Genomic DNA, 18,049 nt, shown 5'->3' with positions numbered 1-18,049 from the left:
TAGAGCTTAGGCTGGCCTTGAACTCATGGTTTTTCTACTTGGCTCTAGTACTGGATTCCAGGCAAACTCATAGTAACTTAAAAATGGCATTTGCTCTTTATCTGATTGAAGAACTAACTAACCTGTATATAAAAGCATGTTTTATATTCTGAAACTTAGCTCATATGGAAAAAAACATTCAGGCAACTAGACATAAGAACTTTTTTGTTTGTTTTGTTTTGTTTTGTTTTAGACAAGGTTTCTGTGTAGTCCTGGCTGCCCTGGAACTAGCTCTGTAGACCAGTCTGGCCTTGAACTCAGAGATCCACCTACCTTTACCTCCTGAGTGCTGGGATTAAGGGTGTGTGCCACCACTGCCTGGCTCTGAAATGTTTCCCAAGACTGAGATTGGAAATCAAAAGCTTGCTAAGAAATTTTATCTTAAAAAAAATTCCAGAATTATGGGTTAGGATTGGAATTTTGCTTCACTTATTTTATGTGTATGTGTGGCACTACATATACATAATGCATATGAAATATACATATACATGTGAAATCTCTGAGCTGGTTCTACAAACCAAATTCAGGCCATCCAGCTTGGTGGCAAATGCCTTTACTTCCTGAACCAACTGGCTGGCAAGCTTTTATGTAGCTGGAATTGACCTTGAACTCCTGATCTTCCTATTTCTGAAGTACTATTGCCTTGATTAAAATCTGTGTTGACCCAAGGTGAGTGTGATGGGAGAACACCTTTAATCTCAGTATGCAGGAGGCAGAGGCTGGTCTTCTAGTGAGTGCCAGGCTAGCTAGAGATACATAGTGAGACCTTGTCTCAGAAAACAAAAAAAAACAAACCAAAGTTTGTGTTGCCTTTAATTACAGCAACTTCTGCTAACTCATGGGTTCTCAAAGTCGTAGACCAAGTGCTAGAACTCTAGGAAACTGATGGAAACTCTAATTTTGTTACCCCAGTCTACTTTCTTTATATTAATACGATACACACTAAAGATTGTGAAACACTGCAATAGTTAGCTTTCATGGCAGAGCTAGGATTTGTCATTTACTAATTGCATCTGGGCTCTTAAAACAGTGACTTTGTAATCTCCTTATTCCGTTACTTTGTACACAGGTCCCCTCCCCTCACAATGCTCTTCCTCTGTGCTACCAAATTCTCTGCCTCTGCCCCTTCAGCTTGCACTGACATCACCGTCTTCTTGAACAGTGACTCAAGTTGTCAGTCGAAGGTGCCAAGTGCCAGCTCTGAAACTACGACCCAGAGAACTGGCCCAGCTGTGCCCACCTCTAAAAAGGCAGCCACCTCTCTAGAGTCTTTCTTTCAAAAGGCTGCCAAAAAGCAGAGATTAAAAGAGATTTCCTCTGTACCTCTTAACACATCCATAGACAAGCCGCCATCCAAGCCCTCACTATTGTTCCAAAATAGCCAAACGACAGGAGCTGAGCCCTTCTTTAAGCAAAAGAGTCTGCTGCTACAGCAAGCACAGCTTAGAAATCCTGTAGCCCCTGACCCTCCACAGACTGACTCTGAAGTGGAACCAAGCTGTTTGCCAACAGAGAGTGTAGGTGCTGGTCCTGTTTATGAACGAGTGCTGAAACTAGTACCCTCTAAAGCAATTTCTACAGAAACAGATGTGGCTGTGGACAGTCCAGATGTGCTTGAGCCTTCAGCTTACAACTCTCAGGAGGTGGCCCGAAGGGCAACTGAGGACCAAGTGCTCTGTGACAAGTGTGATTCCCTCGTTCCAGTGTGGGATATGCCAGAACACACAGACTACCATTTTGCAGTGGAGTTGCAGAAGTCTTTTTCACAGCCTTGTACTTCAAAGCCCCAGGCTGCTCCTACCATGTCTCCTCAAGGCAAAAGAACTCCCAAGAGTCCTTTGGCTTCCAGGAATAAACGCCTTAGGCCCCCTGGCATGCAGACCCTGGAATCATTTTTTAAGCCATTGACACATTAGTGCCCTCAGGCTTTCAGGAAAGCTTTACTGTTTCATTTTTAACTCGAGAGATGAAATCATGTTGATTTCTCGAAGGAATCTATGAAATTTTAAAATCAAAATTGCTCTTTCTCTCTTCCAATGGTATTAATCTTTAGGGAAATAAACAGTGTCAGCAAAGTTATAAGGAGCCTTGGGCAAACTTCCTGAGCTTATCTCACCTTTCTTACCTATAAAATTGACTAAAGACTAAACATGGTATTATTTGGGGGCAACTCAAAAGATACAGCCCCCTGCAAAAGAAAAAAAGAAAAACCAAAATCCTAACTTAAAACTGGAACAGAAAAGGGAAAAATGAGGCAGGTGGTAGAACGCAAGACACGTAGTCTTCCTTAGCCATGCAGGTGTTGGATTAAATATTTTAGGCTTCTCTAATAAATTACATGTGACCTTTGATTATACATGAAGCCAGGCAGTAGGTTAAATGGGTAGGAAGGTAGCAGACACATCTCTTTTCCCATACATATATACAAATCAACTTCATTTTACTTATTTACAAACTATGTCTTTGAAAAGTTTAAAATTCACTGTGTTTAGCAGGAAATTACCCTCTCCTTTGAATTTACCGTCTGGCTTTTTCTCTGGCTAGATTTGTAGTTGCTTAAAGCAAAGATTTCTTGCACTGCCGCACATGAAATATACTCTTAATATTGGTTGAATGTATGTAGTAAAAAAAAAATTACATATCTGTAATTTAAAAAATTACATAAACTGGGACAATAAAAAATGTACTCTTTGAAGTCCTTCCTTGCATACTTTTATTTCCCTAAATGTTCTATTAATATAAAAATGTGGTGGGCTGAAGAGGGCTCAGCGATTAAGAGTACTGACTGATCTTCCAGAGGTCCTGTGTTCATTTCTCAGCAACCCACATGGTGGCCCACAACTATCTGATTCCCTCTTCTGGGTGAAGACAGATCACTCATAAAAATAAATAGTATGAAGTGGCTTACTGGTGATTTTCCGACATTGGGGGATGGATAGGCTAGACTGTCTTCAAAACTGTGATCCTCCTACTTCAGTGTCCCATGTGCTGGGATCATGAGTGTACACCACCAAGCCTATGCACCTTGTCACCTCTTTTGGTTGTTCTGAGTGTTGGGCTGACTGGCAAGGAGGAGTCATAGAGAAAGTTAATGTGTAGCCAGGTGTTTTTGGTATATGCTTGTAACCCAACAGTTTAGGGGAATCTGGAGTTAAAATTATCCTTGGTGAGACAACCTAGATTACCTACGTGAAAGAGGAAGATTATGAATGTAACCAATGGTAGAGTACTTGCCTAGCATGACTTTTAAAAAGAGAAAAGTAATAAGCCAGATGTGTGGTAATCCTAGAATTCTGGAGGCAGGATTATCTGGAGTTAAGTTTCAGGCTAGCTTGGGTAATACAATAAGACCTTGTCTCAAAAGAGAGAAGCATGTACCAGAAGCTTAGGTGTCACTTGAATGATCTAGAGTAAGCTGGAGGAAGTCAGGGGGAGGATGGCTGGTGGACCAACGGAGGGCAGTGCCAGCAGTATACCTTGTTTTCTTGGGCAGCCCTGCCTCCTGTGCATAGTCTATATGAGAGCAGACAAGCATGCCTTCATCAGTGCTAGGAAAGTGCCACTGTGCTACAAGATGACCTGCCTTCCTCATTGCTCGTAGCTCTTAATGCAGAGTTTTACCCATGGCTTCTTAGTAGTATATTAAACCCATGGATTTTTTTTTGTTGTTGTTTTGTTTTTTGAGATGAGGTTTCTCTGTTTAACAGCCCTGGCTGCCTTGGAACTCGCTTTGTAAATCAGACTGCCCTCAGATCCACAGAGATCTGCCTGCCTCTGCCTCAAGTATTGGCATTAAAGGCGTGTACCACCATGCCTGGCTACCAACTGTATTTTTTTTTTCAAAAACTGTCTCACATATGGTGGTGCATAGCTGTAATCCTAAGTAAGGAAGGCTGAGGTGGGAGGACTGTGAGTTATATAGCCAGGAGCTTGTCTGAAAGTACTAAAATTAGCGCTGGGGATATATAGCTCAATTGGTGCCTAAAATTCAGAAAGACCTAAGTTGGCCTTAGCATGGTATAAAAGCTGGCATGAGCCATGCCTATAATCCCAACATTTGAGAGTTAAAAGGATCTGAAGTTGAAGGTCATCCTTAATTATGTAGTAAGTTTGAGGCCAGCCTGGGCTAGAGACTCATCTCAAAAACAAAATTCTAGAGGCATGAGACTTTGAAGCACATGTGTCATTTGTTTTGCCAGGATTATTACTCAAAATAGCATGCCTACTTTTACAGTAGACTTTAGCCTTAGACTCTGTTTAATATGGGAAACTCAGAAAGGCTGGGAATACAGCTGGATTCCAAAACCATGAAAAGTGTGAATTCAGAAATTAGAAGAACTGAGGTTTGGCTAAAGCGGGCCGTCCATACTTCAAGAATCTAGGCTGCAAGTGAAAAGTTGTGAGGGCCGCCTTACTATTCATCTCTGGTACTCTGAGGAGAGGGCTCCTCCCACTGTTAGCATAGTAAGTACAACAGGAGCTGGCTATTTGAGCTGGAGAGGCCTTTTCACTTTATACTCTGCTCACTCGAAGCAAAACAGAACACAGAACACTGATGCTGTGGGGGACAGGAAAAGAATAGCAATGAGATAAGGGATGACATCTTTTCCAATTCAGAGTTCAACAATGATGGGGCGTCACTTGTCTCAAATCCTAGAGAAGAATCTAGCCTTGGAGGTTGTGCCTGTGTCTTAAGGATTAGCACAAAGTGTTCAATAAAACATTTTTATTCTGTACAATATATATGTGTATTTAAATATATATACATATATATATACATATATATGCAGAGAATCTTCAACCAACAAATCCCTGAGTTCATGGGAACCCAGGATGCTAACAAAGGGAAAGGAGGGAGTCCATGCCTAAAACAGAAAATATGACATCTTTCCCTTTCCTCCTGGTTCCCGGCAACAGAGGGAAGGGGGTGCTCACTACAGATTACTAAAACAAGAAAAAGTTTATGTGGGAGCAGGGATGGGGATGAGGACGCCAGGATGTACAACTGTGGTCAGGTCCTACGGCTACCAGGTTGGGAAAGGAAAACATACTATTTGATCTAGCCTGAAAGCCAACAGATGACTGCAGAGGAAAAGAAACTGGCATGCAGCTGGCCTTTGGTGTGCCAAGTCCTGGCTTGGCAGCCCCACGCCTGAGCCAGCACCACAAATAGCACCAAGTGGGGCCTGTGACAGGAGGATCTGGGGACTCGGCCCTTGAGTGAAGGACAAGGAAATAAAGCCAGGAATATGCATCAGGACTCAACACAGAGTAGGGGCACAGTCTTTCACGGTCTCCGTGCCATTTCTTCAGTCCCTGGGGTCCACCAGATGGCTAGGAGCACTGTCTTTTATCCACAGTCAGGTTGAGATGGGCAACTTATGTGGCCTTGGGCGGAGGTATAAAAAAAGAAGTGCTTTCAAGGGCCATCCCAGTTGTGACAGTTCCTGAAGTGCAGAGATCACACTGGAGAGTCACGCCCAGTCCTGATAGTGGGCCAAGATGGCTATGTAGTACTCCCTCCAGGAGACAAGACCTTGCAGCTGCCAGGGTTATTGAACCAACCAGGGGGCACAGCTGCTGAGCACTGCCCTGAGTTGTCTTCTCCCTCAGGCCTGCCCCCACCAAGCTTGACACCTCTCCAGAAAGGCATCAGGAAGCAAGTGGCAGCAGACACTCCTCTCCCTAGCCTATTAACACACAGAGCCGCCAATAGCGGGCAGCGTGGCCGGAAGTCACCTTATGTATTGTAGGGACAGCAGCAGAGCTGTTTTGAGGACTCAGAAGCCCATGCTGGCCTGGGCTTCTCCTGCTGTGATGGCTTGCACATCCGTGACATGACCGATGCCCTTGGTAACACCCTCCCGGAACAGGAGTTTGGCGCCCACCTTCAGGTATTCCGGATGTTTCAGGAAACGGAAACGTACCACTGCCTTCTCCCCTGTCCGCAGCTTGTCCTTCAGGAGAAAAGTGGTCACAGCCCTGGCCAGTGCCTCTCGTCCCATTCTCTATCAAGCCCTGCTCCACCTGTGAGGTCCTCAGGTGAGCTGCTACCCAACATGTATGGGCTTTGCTCCCTTTATGGGGCCAGGGAACTCTCAGCCAAGCCTGATGTTAGCAGAACATGGACTTTCCCTGTAGAAACTGAGACATGGCTAGGTCCCTCTCACCTTTGCATGGATCTTTTCCACCACTGCTGTTTGACGTACGTTGCCCACATGCACTGTCACCTGGAATCCCCGCCGGAAGGTGGTGGCATGGAACAGTAGGACTATCTCTGCCTCGAACACTGAGCAGATGGTGGGATTCATCTCGGGGCTCACCATCACCATGCCCTAGGGAGGCACAGCCCCAGGCCCAAGACGGCAGACCTGGCATTAGACTCTATTTCCAGCCACTCTGCACCCTTTAGAACTTCTGAATCCCCTTTTCTTCTCTATACCTCCAAAGAGAGGCCTCAGGAGATGATGGCACCATGGTGATTATATTTAGGGACCCGTGGTTTGAGCATCCTAAGCCCTTTCAGTAGTCTACATAGCCAGGCCTACACTCCCACGCTTCCTTGGCTTTCTGCATCGTGAGACAAATGCTTCTCATTGGGCAGCCAGTCTTCCGTACACTTCCTGTGTTCCCTCTCCAACCCATTTGTACACCTCACCTTGCGAAGCAGTGCACGGTCAAAATCTCCGAGGGCTAGTGTAGCGGCCTGACCAGCTCGTAGCACGCGACAGGCAGAGCGGTTGCGCTGGATGCTGCATACTCTCAGCTCCAAGAAACACCCATCATCTGTCGGGCCTACCACCAGCTGGTCTCCCTCACGGCAGATCCCACTGCAGCCCAGAAAGCAGGTAGCACAGCGTCAGCACAGGTCCCCCCGACTCCTGCCTTTCTGGGCTCATGTCCCTTGAATTAGGGTAAAAACTCTAAATTCCAGCCTGGAAGTAGGGAGATGACTGCTTTTCGCAGCCTAGCATTCAGACTCTGAAGGCCAGCAGCAATGGCTGGCTAACACCAGATCTCTAAAGGAGCAAACTATACTGTTAGGTTTTACCCTGTGCTTCACTAACAGTCTCTTTCTCACTCCCCCGCTTTGAGATCTGTTTCTTCCTAGAATCCATGACACATATGCCCTAGGGCCCGGAGATTCCTCTAAAGCAGCAGTATCATTTCTCCCCTCATAAGCCAAGAGTTACTGAGCTTCCTCCAGCAATCAGAGTGAAAGCTAATCTGCAAAAAAGCACATCCTGTGGGTGGGCTCATTTCAACCGCAGGGTCTCCTTCAGGCAAGAGGTCTCCAAGTACAAGGGTATGTAGGTGAGGGCTGAGCAGGGCGGGTAGCAACAAGGCAGTCACCTGGACAGTGTTCCTCCAACCACGGTCCCCACCTCTGGGACTGTGTAGATTTCATCCACCTAGAGCCAAAGAAAACCCTGTCAATGTCCTGCCACCAGGGCTTGCAAGCCCAACCTTTATAAATGTGCTCAGGCTGTCAGAACAGGGCCTGCCCTGCCCCCAACCCCGCTGCCTTCTGTTTGTTGGACCGACTACCTGGAATTCTGTCAACTGCTGCATGAGCTCTTCCTGCTCTTTGCTGTTGGTGAGTGGTGGCAGAATATTCAGGAAGACTTTGAGGAGGTCCAGACTCTCTCCTGACACGCTGGACAGTGTGAATATAGGGGTGACACTGTGGAGAGACAAATGCAGAGAACAGTCTTTACAGGAAGCAGCAGCCAGAGGCCCACCCTTGAAAAGGTGAGCAGAGAGCCCCTTTTGCCGACTGTGAGCAAGCCAGGCAATATGGACAGCTAATGTCTCCAAGGTCCCAGGCATCAACAAAGCTCCGGTTAGCTCCCTCCCACAATCCCAAACTAAAAAAAGCCAAAGAACTAAACTAGGATGGATCCTGTCCATCAAGGCTGTAGGGTGAGAGGCAGGCTCACTTGGGTGACTGGGCAAACTGCTGGGCAGCAGTGACAGCATCATCCTCAGAGGTGACCAGCATGGGGACCTTGTGGCAGCCAGGCTGCTTGAGGACCCGCTCCAGCTGGCGTACTGTCCTCTCCACTGTGGTCTTAGCACACAGGTCCACTTTACTGACCACGATGAAGAAGGGCACTTTCAGGGCCAAGGCCAGCCCCAGATGTTCCCGTGTGGTGCCGGCTGCCTCAGAGAAAGGAGGCAGGTGGCAGGAGAGAGAATTTGGGAGGAAGGAAAAGGAAGAGTTGGTGTTGCTCCCAGCTCTGAGGGGGCTCAGGGCAGGAGAAAGTCAGCTCCTCCCTTTGCCCTGCCCCTCTGCTCAGCGTCTCGTACCGATTCCAGTGTTGGCGCCGACGAGGAGCAGGGCGCAGTCGGGGCAGTAGGAGGTGAGGCCGAAGATGGTGGTGTGCAGGTACTTATGGTGGCCCGCCAGGTCGATGAAGGTGATCATCTTGGAGCTGCTTTCGCAGATCTCTTCTGCAGTCCGTGAGTCGCTGTAATTCACCACCTAGCCCAGGGCCAGGGCTCTCAGTGTCCCTGTGACCCTCCCCAACCCTTCAGGAGTCACCAGGACCTAGTCTAGTCCCTGTCTCCTAACCTTGAGCCCATTTTCTACTTCACTCCGTGGATTCTCACTTGGATTTTAAGAGGGAGAGAGCTGTTGACTTCTCCAAAAGGTCTCCGCACCCTGCCCCCAGCCTCTGTCCTTCACCTCTACCAGCCCATCCTCATGAGTCTGGCCCCACTGGGTCCCGCTGATCCCATGCACCTCTCCCTTGCTGTTAAAGCCCAGGATCTCAAAGCTGATGCTGGAAGTTCGGCCAGACTGAATCTCATGCAGGTGGCGGAAAAGGTTGAGCCGGGCCCGGCCCCGCCCGTTGTCCAGCTCTCCTTGGGTCAGGACTCCAAGCAAGGTTGACTTCCCCGAGTCCACATTCCCTAGGACGGCTACACGGAGATCCAGGAACTGTGAAGAAATTGGCATTGAAGGCTGAAGGGGGAGCGTGCCCTTAGGATCCTTGGCCAATGAAAAGCCTAAGGCCACAGAGCCTTCCCTGAGAGCGAGAGCATGAGGCGCTTCCACTGTGCTCACCTGTTGGTTGTCAGGGACCTTTCGGACCAGCACCTCCGTGATCTTCCGGGGCATGTCACTATCATAGTCTACTTCTCGTTCCCGAAGAACAGTGATGTCTGCCCCAACCCTGTCACAGAAGAGAGAATTTGGGAGGAAGGAAAAGGAAGAGTTGGTGTTGCTCCCAGCTCTGAGGGGGCTCAGGGCAGAAGAAAGTCAGCTCCTCCCTTTGCCCTGCCCCTCTGATGCCATATTTCATATGCATTCCCCCTGTTCCAGCCTAGCTCTGGACCACCTAACTGTCCTTCCTACCACCTTGCAATCTACCCCGGCCCTGTCCTCTCTTTTGAAACAAGGGGAGTGTTTTAAATCAAGGGAACTAGGGAGCTTAGGCAGAGTGAGGAAATGAGAGCACCAACTTGACTCACTTGGCCCTTTGGTAAGGGATTGCAATTCAAGGAACCCCCACCCGACCCAGGCCCCTCTAGATCTGGCTGCCTGGGTATACATGGGTCCTCCCTAAAGCTGGGGGACGGAAGCGGAGGAAACATACTTCTCTGCCATCCGGTGCAGGGTCTTGAGGGAAGCCCGCATCTCCTCCTCAGCCAGCCCCACCAGCAGCCCATTGTCCTCTACCCCAATCTGGTAGACAGCCTCACCGCGTCCCTCCTGGAGACGCCACTTCATTTGTGTCACCAAGTGTTCAAAGCGGTACTGGGACGGGTTCACCAGCTTCAGCTTAGAGGAAGAAATCAGGGTTGTTTCTCCCAAACCCCAAATGTGGCCCTGTCTGTCCTGCTACAATAACTAGCACCTTCTTGTTCACTTAAAACCCTTCCCTCCTGGGGACAGAGAGATGGCTTAGTGGTTAAGAGTATATAATGCTCTCCAAGAGGACCCCAAGTTGAGTTCTCAGCAGCTGACAACTGCCTGAAGTGTCAGCTCAGGCACCTATTTGACACCTAGCTTCTGAGGGTACCTGTACTCAGAAGCACATTCAAACACATACACAAATTAAAAATCTTAGCCTAGTGATGGCACACGCCTTTAATCCCAGCACTCAGGAGGCAGAGGAAGGTGGATCTCTGAGTCCAGAGGCCAGCCTGGTTTACAGGGTGAGTTTCAGGACAGCCAGGGCTACACAAAGAAACCCTGTCTTGAATATACACACATACACACACACAAAAACAACCCTTACCCCTGCCCACACTAGCAGTGATTCTCTCCCTGAGACAGTGAGGTTCAGAGAGCTCAGGATGACACCATGTAGCATGAAGTTACATCATAAAATTGGAGGGATAGCACAGAAATCACCTCATCCTGACAAGGGCAACTACTCCATTCTCCTCTCCTCCCCAACCTAAGACTCACTTTATATTCGATGTTTCCATCTTCAGCCTGAAAAGAAACAGGAAGCAGTTAGCACATCCTGTCCAAAGCCAATCCTGACTTTCCCTTAACTCCCAATAGCCTCGGGTTTATAAAGCTTATAAAGAAAGGCATAGTGGCACCTGTCCCTGCTGGAATCTGCCAAGAGGCAGTGGAAGACAAATTCTGCTTAGCGCCTGCAAGAATTTGGCAAGCCACCCATTTATCCAAGAACTGGATTCCAAATCCTCAGCATGTTCCTAGTTCAAGAAAACCTCTTCATCCCCAACCCTCCACAGCCTAAAACTGTTGTTCAGTGTAGGGTTTTCCGTTTTGGTTTTGGTTTTGTCTTCTTTTTTTCTGTGTTCAGTTGCTGAGGCTTTTTTTTTTTGACGCCCATTTGGTAGACACCACTTCCTTCTGCCCATCCCTCTAAGCTGATGCCATCGAGTGTAAGAGGCTACAAGTGACTCTGGACCTGAGCCAGAGCGTGAGCTCAACACTGGTCACTACAAACTCACTGAGATAAGAGGCCCAGGTAAGGGAGGAGAACTCCAAAGTTGGGACTTACATAAACAAAAGAAACAGTAATTTATTAAAGGGATAGACATCACAGACTGAACTCACTATGGCTTTTACCCCTTGTTCATGCCTCAACTGAGGTGAAACCCTGAACCTATCTCATAACCTCTTCTCACAGCAGCCACTACCTTTTAGGCTGTGTGCTACACACACACACACACACACACACACACACACACACACACACACACACCTGCCCTGCCCCACTCTCCATTCCCTGTACAAAAGGTGATGTGCACTCCTCCTCTCTGGCCATTTTATCTTTCTATTTCCCTTTTCGCCATCATGACATCTTTAAAGTCCTTAGAAGTGTCTTTATCCATAATCTCAAACCCATGGAATGTGTGGGAGCTCTTTTCTCATCAACAAAGAAACTTTTTTTTACTATTCTGCTTGAGGTGAAAAATTAGGATAGTAGACTTTAAAGATGGTACAAAGATAATCAAGGCCAATGGTTCTCAAGGTATGGTTCTGGGACAACATTAGCTTGTGAGAAATGCCACATTCTCAGGCCCATCCCTCACCTACTTAGACAGAAATTCTATGAACAGGAGCAGCAATCTGGATCACTCTGGTACTGCTTAGTCTGATAATCACTGATTGAAACCGTTCCCATCTTGGGTTCTCCTTTTTTTTTTTTTCAAAACAAGGTTTCTCTGTGTAGCCTGGCTGTTCAGGAACTTGCTTTGTGGACCAGGCTGGCCTTGAACTCAGAGATCTGCCAGCCTCTGCCTCCCGGAGGCGTGCCCACAACCCCATCCTACCCCCACTGGGTTCTCCTATCTTAAGAGGAAGGAAAGTAGTCTTCTCTGCCTTAAGGAGCGGGTAGATAGGGGCTCTTCTCTGTCTCCACACCCCCACAGGACAAGGAAAGAGCAGAGGGCTATGTCTAAACTATGTGTGTGGGTACTGAAGGGTAGGGAGGGAACACATTGCTTTTGTCCCAGCTACTCCCCTTCTCCCAGTGGACCAAGTTTAGAAAAGCGTAGGTTACTCTGCCTGCCTTCTTATCCCAGTTCAGTGTTCCTTCCCCACTCCCAGCGTAGGTAGGGGTTCAGACATCCTCTGCTCTTCTCCAGAGGGGATAGGATTCCCCTGTCCTCACTTATCCAAAGGTTACGGAGGTGAAAGGGGCAGCCCCTCCCCGAGGTCTGACAATGAAGAGGAATGTCCAGTCTTGACACTCCTCCTTTCTAGGGGTCCTGGAAGAAGAGAAGGGGTTCTCTTCCCAGTCCTCCCTGAGGCTTTGACATCGGAAAGGGGGATTCATTATCTCAGTTCCGCCTCCCTGGAGTCTCGGAGACCGGAAAGAGAAGTTCCCTACGGCCCCGCCACTTTTCAGGTGCTCACCTCTGGGGGCAGGTACGGAGGGTTGTTGGCTTTACCTCCTCTGTTCCTTCCGTTCTTCTTCTTCCCCCTTGGGGCCCCGCAACTGCTGCTTCCACCGGCCCCCCGAGCTTTGAGGTTTCCGCCCATGGCCGGGCCTCCTCCGGGCCGGCAGCAGCCGCCGAACAGCTCCGATACCCTCGAGTCCATCCGCCGCTGCCACCAGCCCCCCGCCCGACCCCTCCCCCCCGCCACTGCCGCCGCCCCTACTGCCACCGCTGCGTCGGGCCAGCTGGAGGAGAGCGGGGTGTGGCCCAGCGCAGGCCACGCCCCTGCCTCCCTTGGCCTCCTGGTCGCGTCAGAAAAAGCCGCAGGGCATCAAGGGATACCGAGTCCGTGGCCCTGAGATTTAGTGCTAGAGAATAAAAGTCTGAACTACAATTCCCAGAAGGCATCGCTGCGCGAGGGCCGCAGATGGCTTCGGAGGTGTGGGTAGCAAGCGCGCCTTAAACGCAAAGACTGAAGGGAGTTGTAGTCTGCGCCCCAATACCCTGCTCTGCTTGCTGCTCCTTTTCTAGAGGCAGTAGGAAAACCCTGCGGTTTGAGATTAAGGACAGTCACCGGAGACGAAGGGCTCATATCAAAAGCGAACTGGGCTTGACAGCTCAACGCGGATCCCAGACAACTTAAAATTCAGGACGGTTGGACCTGACAGCCTGCTGGCTCCACCTCTGCCTCAATTTCCTCCCCGACGGCTGGCGTGCTGTCGAGTGAGTCAGGGCAAAAGCTAGGGCGGAGGCAGATGGTAGTTATAGCATAATTAGAGCTGTTATTGTGACGATGATTATGCCACCCTTGCACCATAGTGACTGCTTTATTACTTAGCTGGCACAGTCCGGGGGCTGGTTTTAACAGCCCCAGGCACCGCGGTGGCCAGACACGTGTCCAGACCCATAAACCAGCTACCTTAGTGCTTGGAAGATGCCTACAGCAAGTATCCCTCCTCTCCTTTGTTTTGAAGTTGAACCAATCCCGGAAAACAGTTTGGTTTAAAACTTGTCCGGAGGAGGGGCCTGGCCCCTCTTTGGGGCGGAGCTGGCGTTCCAATTCCGTCAACCACCAGCGGGCGGGGGAAGTGGCCAGGAATAGAAACTGTCCTTTAGAACTCTTGAAGCGATATAAACCAGTGTACAGGGCACCAAAGGGGCAGAGTGGAAAAACAGAATTGCCAGGCCAAGAGTCAGGACGCCAGGGTTCAAATCCCAGCTCCGTGGCTTTCTCATGACTCAAAGTATGTCCGCTCCCGTCTCTTCACAAACAACCAGGTGTGCAGACATAGCCAAAAAATAAAACAGCCCTTGCCTCCAGAATTTTAAAGTTTTCCTCGGTAAACTAAGAACGCCAATAGTGCCTTACCTCTGGTGCTTCATGTGGGAGTTCAGACCTGGGTGAGTCCATGGCTTCTTCAGGGTTGCCCATGGAAGGAGATGAGTTTACTGAGCTTGCAGTTGCTGTCCACACTGGATAACATCCACATCAGCTGGACCAAAAGAACTAAAATCTGAAAAGCCTTACCCGGGACCTCCGTGAGGGAAAGCGGGTGTTTTCTATATTCTATCCTGCATGCTAGGCCGGCCCTAGCCAGGCACCCAGGACTACCAGAAAATGTTCTTAAGAGACTTAGGCTAGGGAACTCAAGAGATCTCACCCACACATTATCACCAAACTGCCCTGGGTCCTCTCAACGGCCAGAACCTGCGGCACTCAACTGATAACATGTTTTTGTTGTTGTTGTTTTTAATATCTCTAGGACTTCCAGCAGTCAACTTTTAACTCACAATCTCCTCCCACCCATATCTCCTCAGTGGAAGCCCTCTTTTAAAAGATGACTAAGGACTACCCATTGAACAACCTGGCCTACCTATTCACAGAAGTGAAGGCTGGCAGAGGAGCAGGCCAACAGAATGCCTGCCAGGAGGAGATAAGGGTCCTGGGGAATGCAGGTGGTAGAAGTGATCAGTTTCCTGGACAGGTTGCTTATGAGGTGTCCGTGAGGTGTCTGGGCATGGGCTGCATTTATAGTGTGGTTATCTACGCATCACATGCAAATATTTTTCCTGGCTTGTAATGAGTCATTTGTGTTTATATTTGGTTCCTTTGTATTAATATGCATTTTGTGAATGGCACCTTTGTGTGTTCTGACTTACAGCAACCTTTCCCTCCGCTTTCTTAGTTTCCTGTCATTAAGTTGGCCTCCTATGTTATAAGTTCATCATATTTTTGAGGAGATATATGAAAATTTTTATACTTGGGGCTAGAGAGATGGCTCAGTGGTTAAGAGCTCTCGCGGCTATTCCAGAGGACCAGAGTTCAGTTCCCAGCACCAACGCTGGGTGGCATACCACTGCTTGTAACTCCAGCTCCCGGAGAGCCAGCATCCTCTCTGCCCTCCAAGAACACCACACTCATGTGCATTGTCCCAATTACAGACATACACATAGTTTAAATATATGTACTAAGAATTTGCATTTATTCTATGTGCATGCGTGCATGTCATGACGTACACGTGGAAGTGAAAGGGCGACTTCAGGTATCTATCCTGCCCTATTAAATGGGTTCTGGAACCTGAATTCAGGTCACCAGACTTGGCAGCAAGTGCCTTTACCCACTAAGCCGTCTTACTGGCCCTGATTTGTTTTTTTATTTATATAAACACTTGAACCCAGAGCCTCAGTGCTTGATAAGCACGTACTCTTTCACTGTTCTGTTCTGTTCTAGCTTCCTGCAGTAATTTTTCAGGTTTTGTTGTCGGAGACATGGTTTTTCTGTGTGGCCCTGGCTATCCTGGAACTCACTGTGTAGACCAGGCTGGCCTCGAACTCAGAGATTCACCTCCCTCTGTCTCTCAAGTGCTGGGATTAAAGGCCTTCTCTACCACTGTCCAGATGATTTTCAGGTATATTTTACACTTACTTTAATCCACTTGAAAAACACCCTTTTGTAGTATATGATAGAAACTAAGTTTATTTTTTAAACAGTCTTTTTTTTTTTTTTTTAATGTACATTGGTTTTTGCCGGCGTGCGTACTGTGTGAGGGCATCAGCTCCCTTGGGACTGGAATTAAAGACAGTTGTGAGCTGCCATGTGGGTCCTGGGAATCAAACCTGGGTCTTCTGGAAGAACAGCCAGTGCACTTAATTGTTGAGCCATTTCTCCAGCCCCTAATTTATTTATTTATTTTACATTTTTAAAAATATATATGTGTGCTCTAACTGCATGTACACCTGCATGACAGAAGAGGGGATCAGATCTCATTATAGAAGGTTGGGAGCCACCATGTGGATTCTGGGAATTGAACTCGGGAACTTTGGAAGAGCAGCCAGTGCTCTTAATTGCTGAGCCAGCTCTCCAGCCCCTAAGTTTATTTTTAATAGCTATCCCCTTTCCTGTTTCTCAAGCATTTGACTATACACCTATGTTCCCATTCTTTCCTTTTTATTTTGAGACAGAGTCTTGCTAAGTTATTCATGCTGGTCTTGAACTTGTGATCCACCTGCCTCAGCCTAGCTGGGATTACAGGCCTTCACTGCCAGACCTGGGTTTGTTTTGCATTGTTTACTTGAAATAGCTGGGTCTGGAGAGATGGCCCAGAGGTCAAGAGCACTCGCTCGCTGTTCCTTCTAAATGTCCTGAGTTCAATTCTCAGCAACCACATGGTGGCTCACACCATCTATAATGAAATCTGGTGCCTTCTTCTGGCATGCAGGCATACGTGCAGGCAGAAAACCATAAATAATAGATAAATAAATATTTTAAAAGAAGAAAAAGCTGCCACCATCTTATACTAAGATTTACATATACATCAATTTGTTCTGGATTCCTAACTTTTAATTTATTTTATTCTAGCATCAATTTCCCATGCAGTTCTTGGACCAAGACTCTTATGCATGCCAGGCAAGCATTCTAGCACTCAGCTACACCTTCAGCTCAACACCACCTTTGGGTTTTAGAGATGGGTTTCTCTGTGTAACCCTGGCTGTCCTGGAACTCGCTCTGTAGACCAACCTGGCCTCAAATTCAGAGATCTGGCTGCCTCTGCATCCCAAGAGCTGGGGACTAATGATGTGTACCACTATGCATGGATTCCCAGTATTTTTTAAAGTTGTGTACGTTTGTGAGTGGTTTTGTGCACATGACTGCAGTGCCCTCAGAGGCCAGCAGAGGATGCCCAACCCCCGGGGCCGATTGTGACCTGCTTGGAGTGGGCGATGAGAACTGAGCCTGGGCCCTCTACAAGAGCAGTGTGTACTCTTAGTCACAGAACCATCTCTCCACCCTATCCCACCCTGCACACAGTATATCCATTGTGTGGTTACAGTGTGTTTTGACCTCTGACCCCTACTTCCTGAAACACACACTAGTCTTGCTCTCTATGACTTGTCTCTTTGTATTTTTCTCACTAGTTATTCATGGCTTCCACAGCTGGTTCTTTCTCCCAAGCATCCTCCATTTTGTGTATCTTCTCTGGGTCATCTAACCCACGTCTATACTGAGGACCTCCTCATGCCTGCCTCTGTTCTAAATAGTATTCCAAGAGACACTAAACTCTCCCTATAAAAAAGTGAGCTTATGGGCTGGGCCTGGTGGTGCTCGCTTTTAATCCCAGCACTCAGGAGGCAGAGGCAGGTAGATCTTTCTGAGTTCGAGGCAGGCCTGGTCTACATAAGCAAGTCCAGGACAGCCAGGTTGGGGAACAGTGAGACAATTCAGTGGGTGAAGGGACTTCCTGTTCAAGCCTGGTGACCTGAGTTCAGTCCCTGGGGCCCACCTAAAACAGCATTTCAGTATGTATTCCGGGCTTGCCTCAAAGTCTCCGCCCTACTGCTTCTGCCTCCCGAGTGCTGAGATCTCAGTGATGGCCGCTGCTCAGCTGTGCTTGCTTTCCTAATGGTGACTTTCTATTCCTTCTCTCTAAACCAAACACTACATTAAATTATATTCATGTCACCTTTCTTTTTCTCCCTAGACAGAGACAGGGTTTCTCTGTGTAGCCTTTGCTGTCTTGAAATTAGTTTTGTACACCAGGCTGGACTTGTACTCAGAGATCCACTTGCCTCTGCCTCCAGAGCGCTGGGAATAAAGGCGTGCACCATTGCTTCCTGGATCACTGGACATCTTTCTAAATATCTCTAGGGTTCACTTATTCTCTTACCACCTTCTGGGACCAAGTTCAAAGCTTCTTCAAATACACATTGTAACTTCAAAAAGGAGTCATGTGACTGAATGTGGGGTTTGTGAAAATTTTGGCAATAGCAAAAGGCTTCTGAAAACACAATAACAAAGAATTAATTCAGAATCAGGTATGTGATGAGCCTGCAGCTTCATACGGTATTGTGTGACTGCATGGCAGTCTTGGTTCTGAACATATAACATTCCAAACAAACAAACAAACAAACAAAAACAACCTTTAAGATTTTATTTTTAGCCAGGAGTTTGAGGCCAGCCTGGTCTACAAAGCTAGTTCCAGGACAGCCCAGGCTACACAAAGAAAATCTGTCTCAAAAAAAGAAAACAAAACAAACAGACAAAAACACAGAGAAGGGCTGGAGAGATGGCTCAGAGGTTAAGAGCACTGGCTGTTCTTCCAGAGGTCTTGAGTTCAATTCCCAGCAACCACATGATGGC

At 47.9% G+C, this 18,049-nt stretch overlaps 2 protein-coding genes across 5 annotated transcripts in view; one reads left to right on the top strand and one right to left on the bottom strand.

Annotated features, from left to right (window-relative positions):
• Polh (DNA polymerase eta) overlaps positions 1-2,830 on the top strand; it is a 32,002-nt gene extending 29,172 nt beyond the window's left edge. For 3 of the 4 annotated variants that reach the window (XM_055612837.1, XM_055612828.1, XM_055612853.1), the window contains one exon: positions 1,109-2,830. In XM_055612837.1, the coding sequence (XP_055468812.1) occupies positions 1,109-1,955 (847 nt within the window). In that variant the 3' untranslated portion in view covers positions 1,956-2,830. The remainder of the gene's footprint in view (positions 1-1,108) is intronic. The other variant, XM_055612845.1, reaches the window with a different exon arrangement.
• A 1,920-nt stretch (positions 2,831-4,750) lies between these two features.
• Gtpbp2 (GTP binding protein 2) lies at positions 4,751-12,591 on the bottom strand. Its single transcript, XM_055612815.1, has 12 exons — positions 12,389-12,591; positions 10,460-10,486; positions 9,642-9,826; positions 9,110-9,218; positions 8,786-8,983; positions 8,350-8,524; positions 7,980-8,199; positions 7,588-7,723; positions 7,393-7,451; positions 6,698-6,869; positions 6,210-6,374; positions 4,751-5,996 (listed from the first exon to the last, which is right to left on the bottom strand). The coding sequence occupies exons 1-12, from the start codon at positions 12,572-12,574 to the stop codon at positions 5,820-5,822; spliced, it is 1,809 nt and encodes a 602-aa protein (XP_055468790.1). The 5' UTR covers positions 12,575-12,591; the 3' UTR covers positions 4,751-5,819.
• Positions 12,592-18,049: the final 5,458 nt, after the last annotated feature.

The sequence above is a fragment of the Psammomys obesus genome, unplaced genomic scaffold (assembly GCF_907164565.1).
Source record: "Psammomys obesus unplaced genomic scaffold, mPsaObe1.curated_primary_1811, whole genome shotgun sequence".
Taxonomy (NCBI): Eukaryota; Metazoa; Chordata; class Mammalia; order Rodentia; family Muridae; genus Psammomys; species Psammomys obesus.
This window is presented reverse-complemented; position numbering and strand designations above follow the sequence as displayed.

Bases quoted from the DNA above. Each gene is read 5' to 3' on its own strand.
- Gtpbp2 (XM_055612815.1), bottom strand. From the start codon at position 12,574: ATGGACTCGAGGGTATCGGAGCTGTTCGGCGGCTGCTGCCGGCCCGGA. The intron at 8,525-8,785 runs GTGCATGGGATC...GCCCTGGGCTAG, and splicing joins GCTTTAACAGCAAGGGAGAG to GTGGTGAATTACAGCGACTC. The intron at 5,997-6,209 runs GTGAGAGGGACC...TTTCTCCTGAAG, and splicing joins TGGAAAAGATCCATGCAAAG to GACAAGCTGCGGACAGGGGA.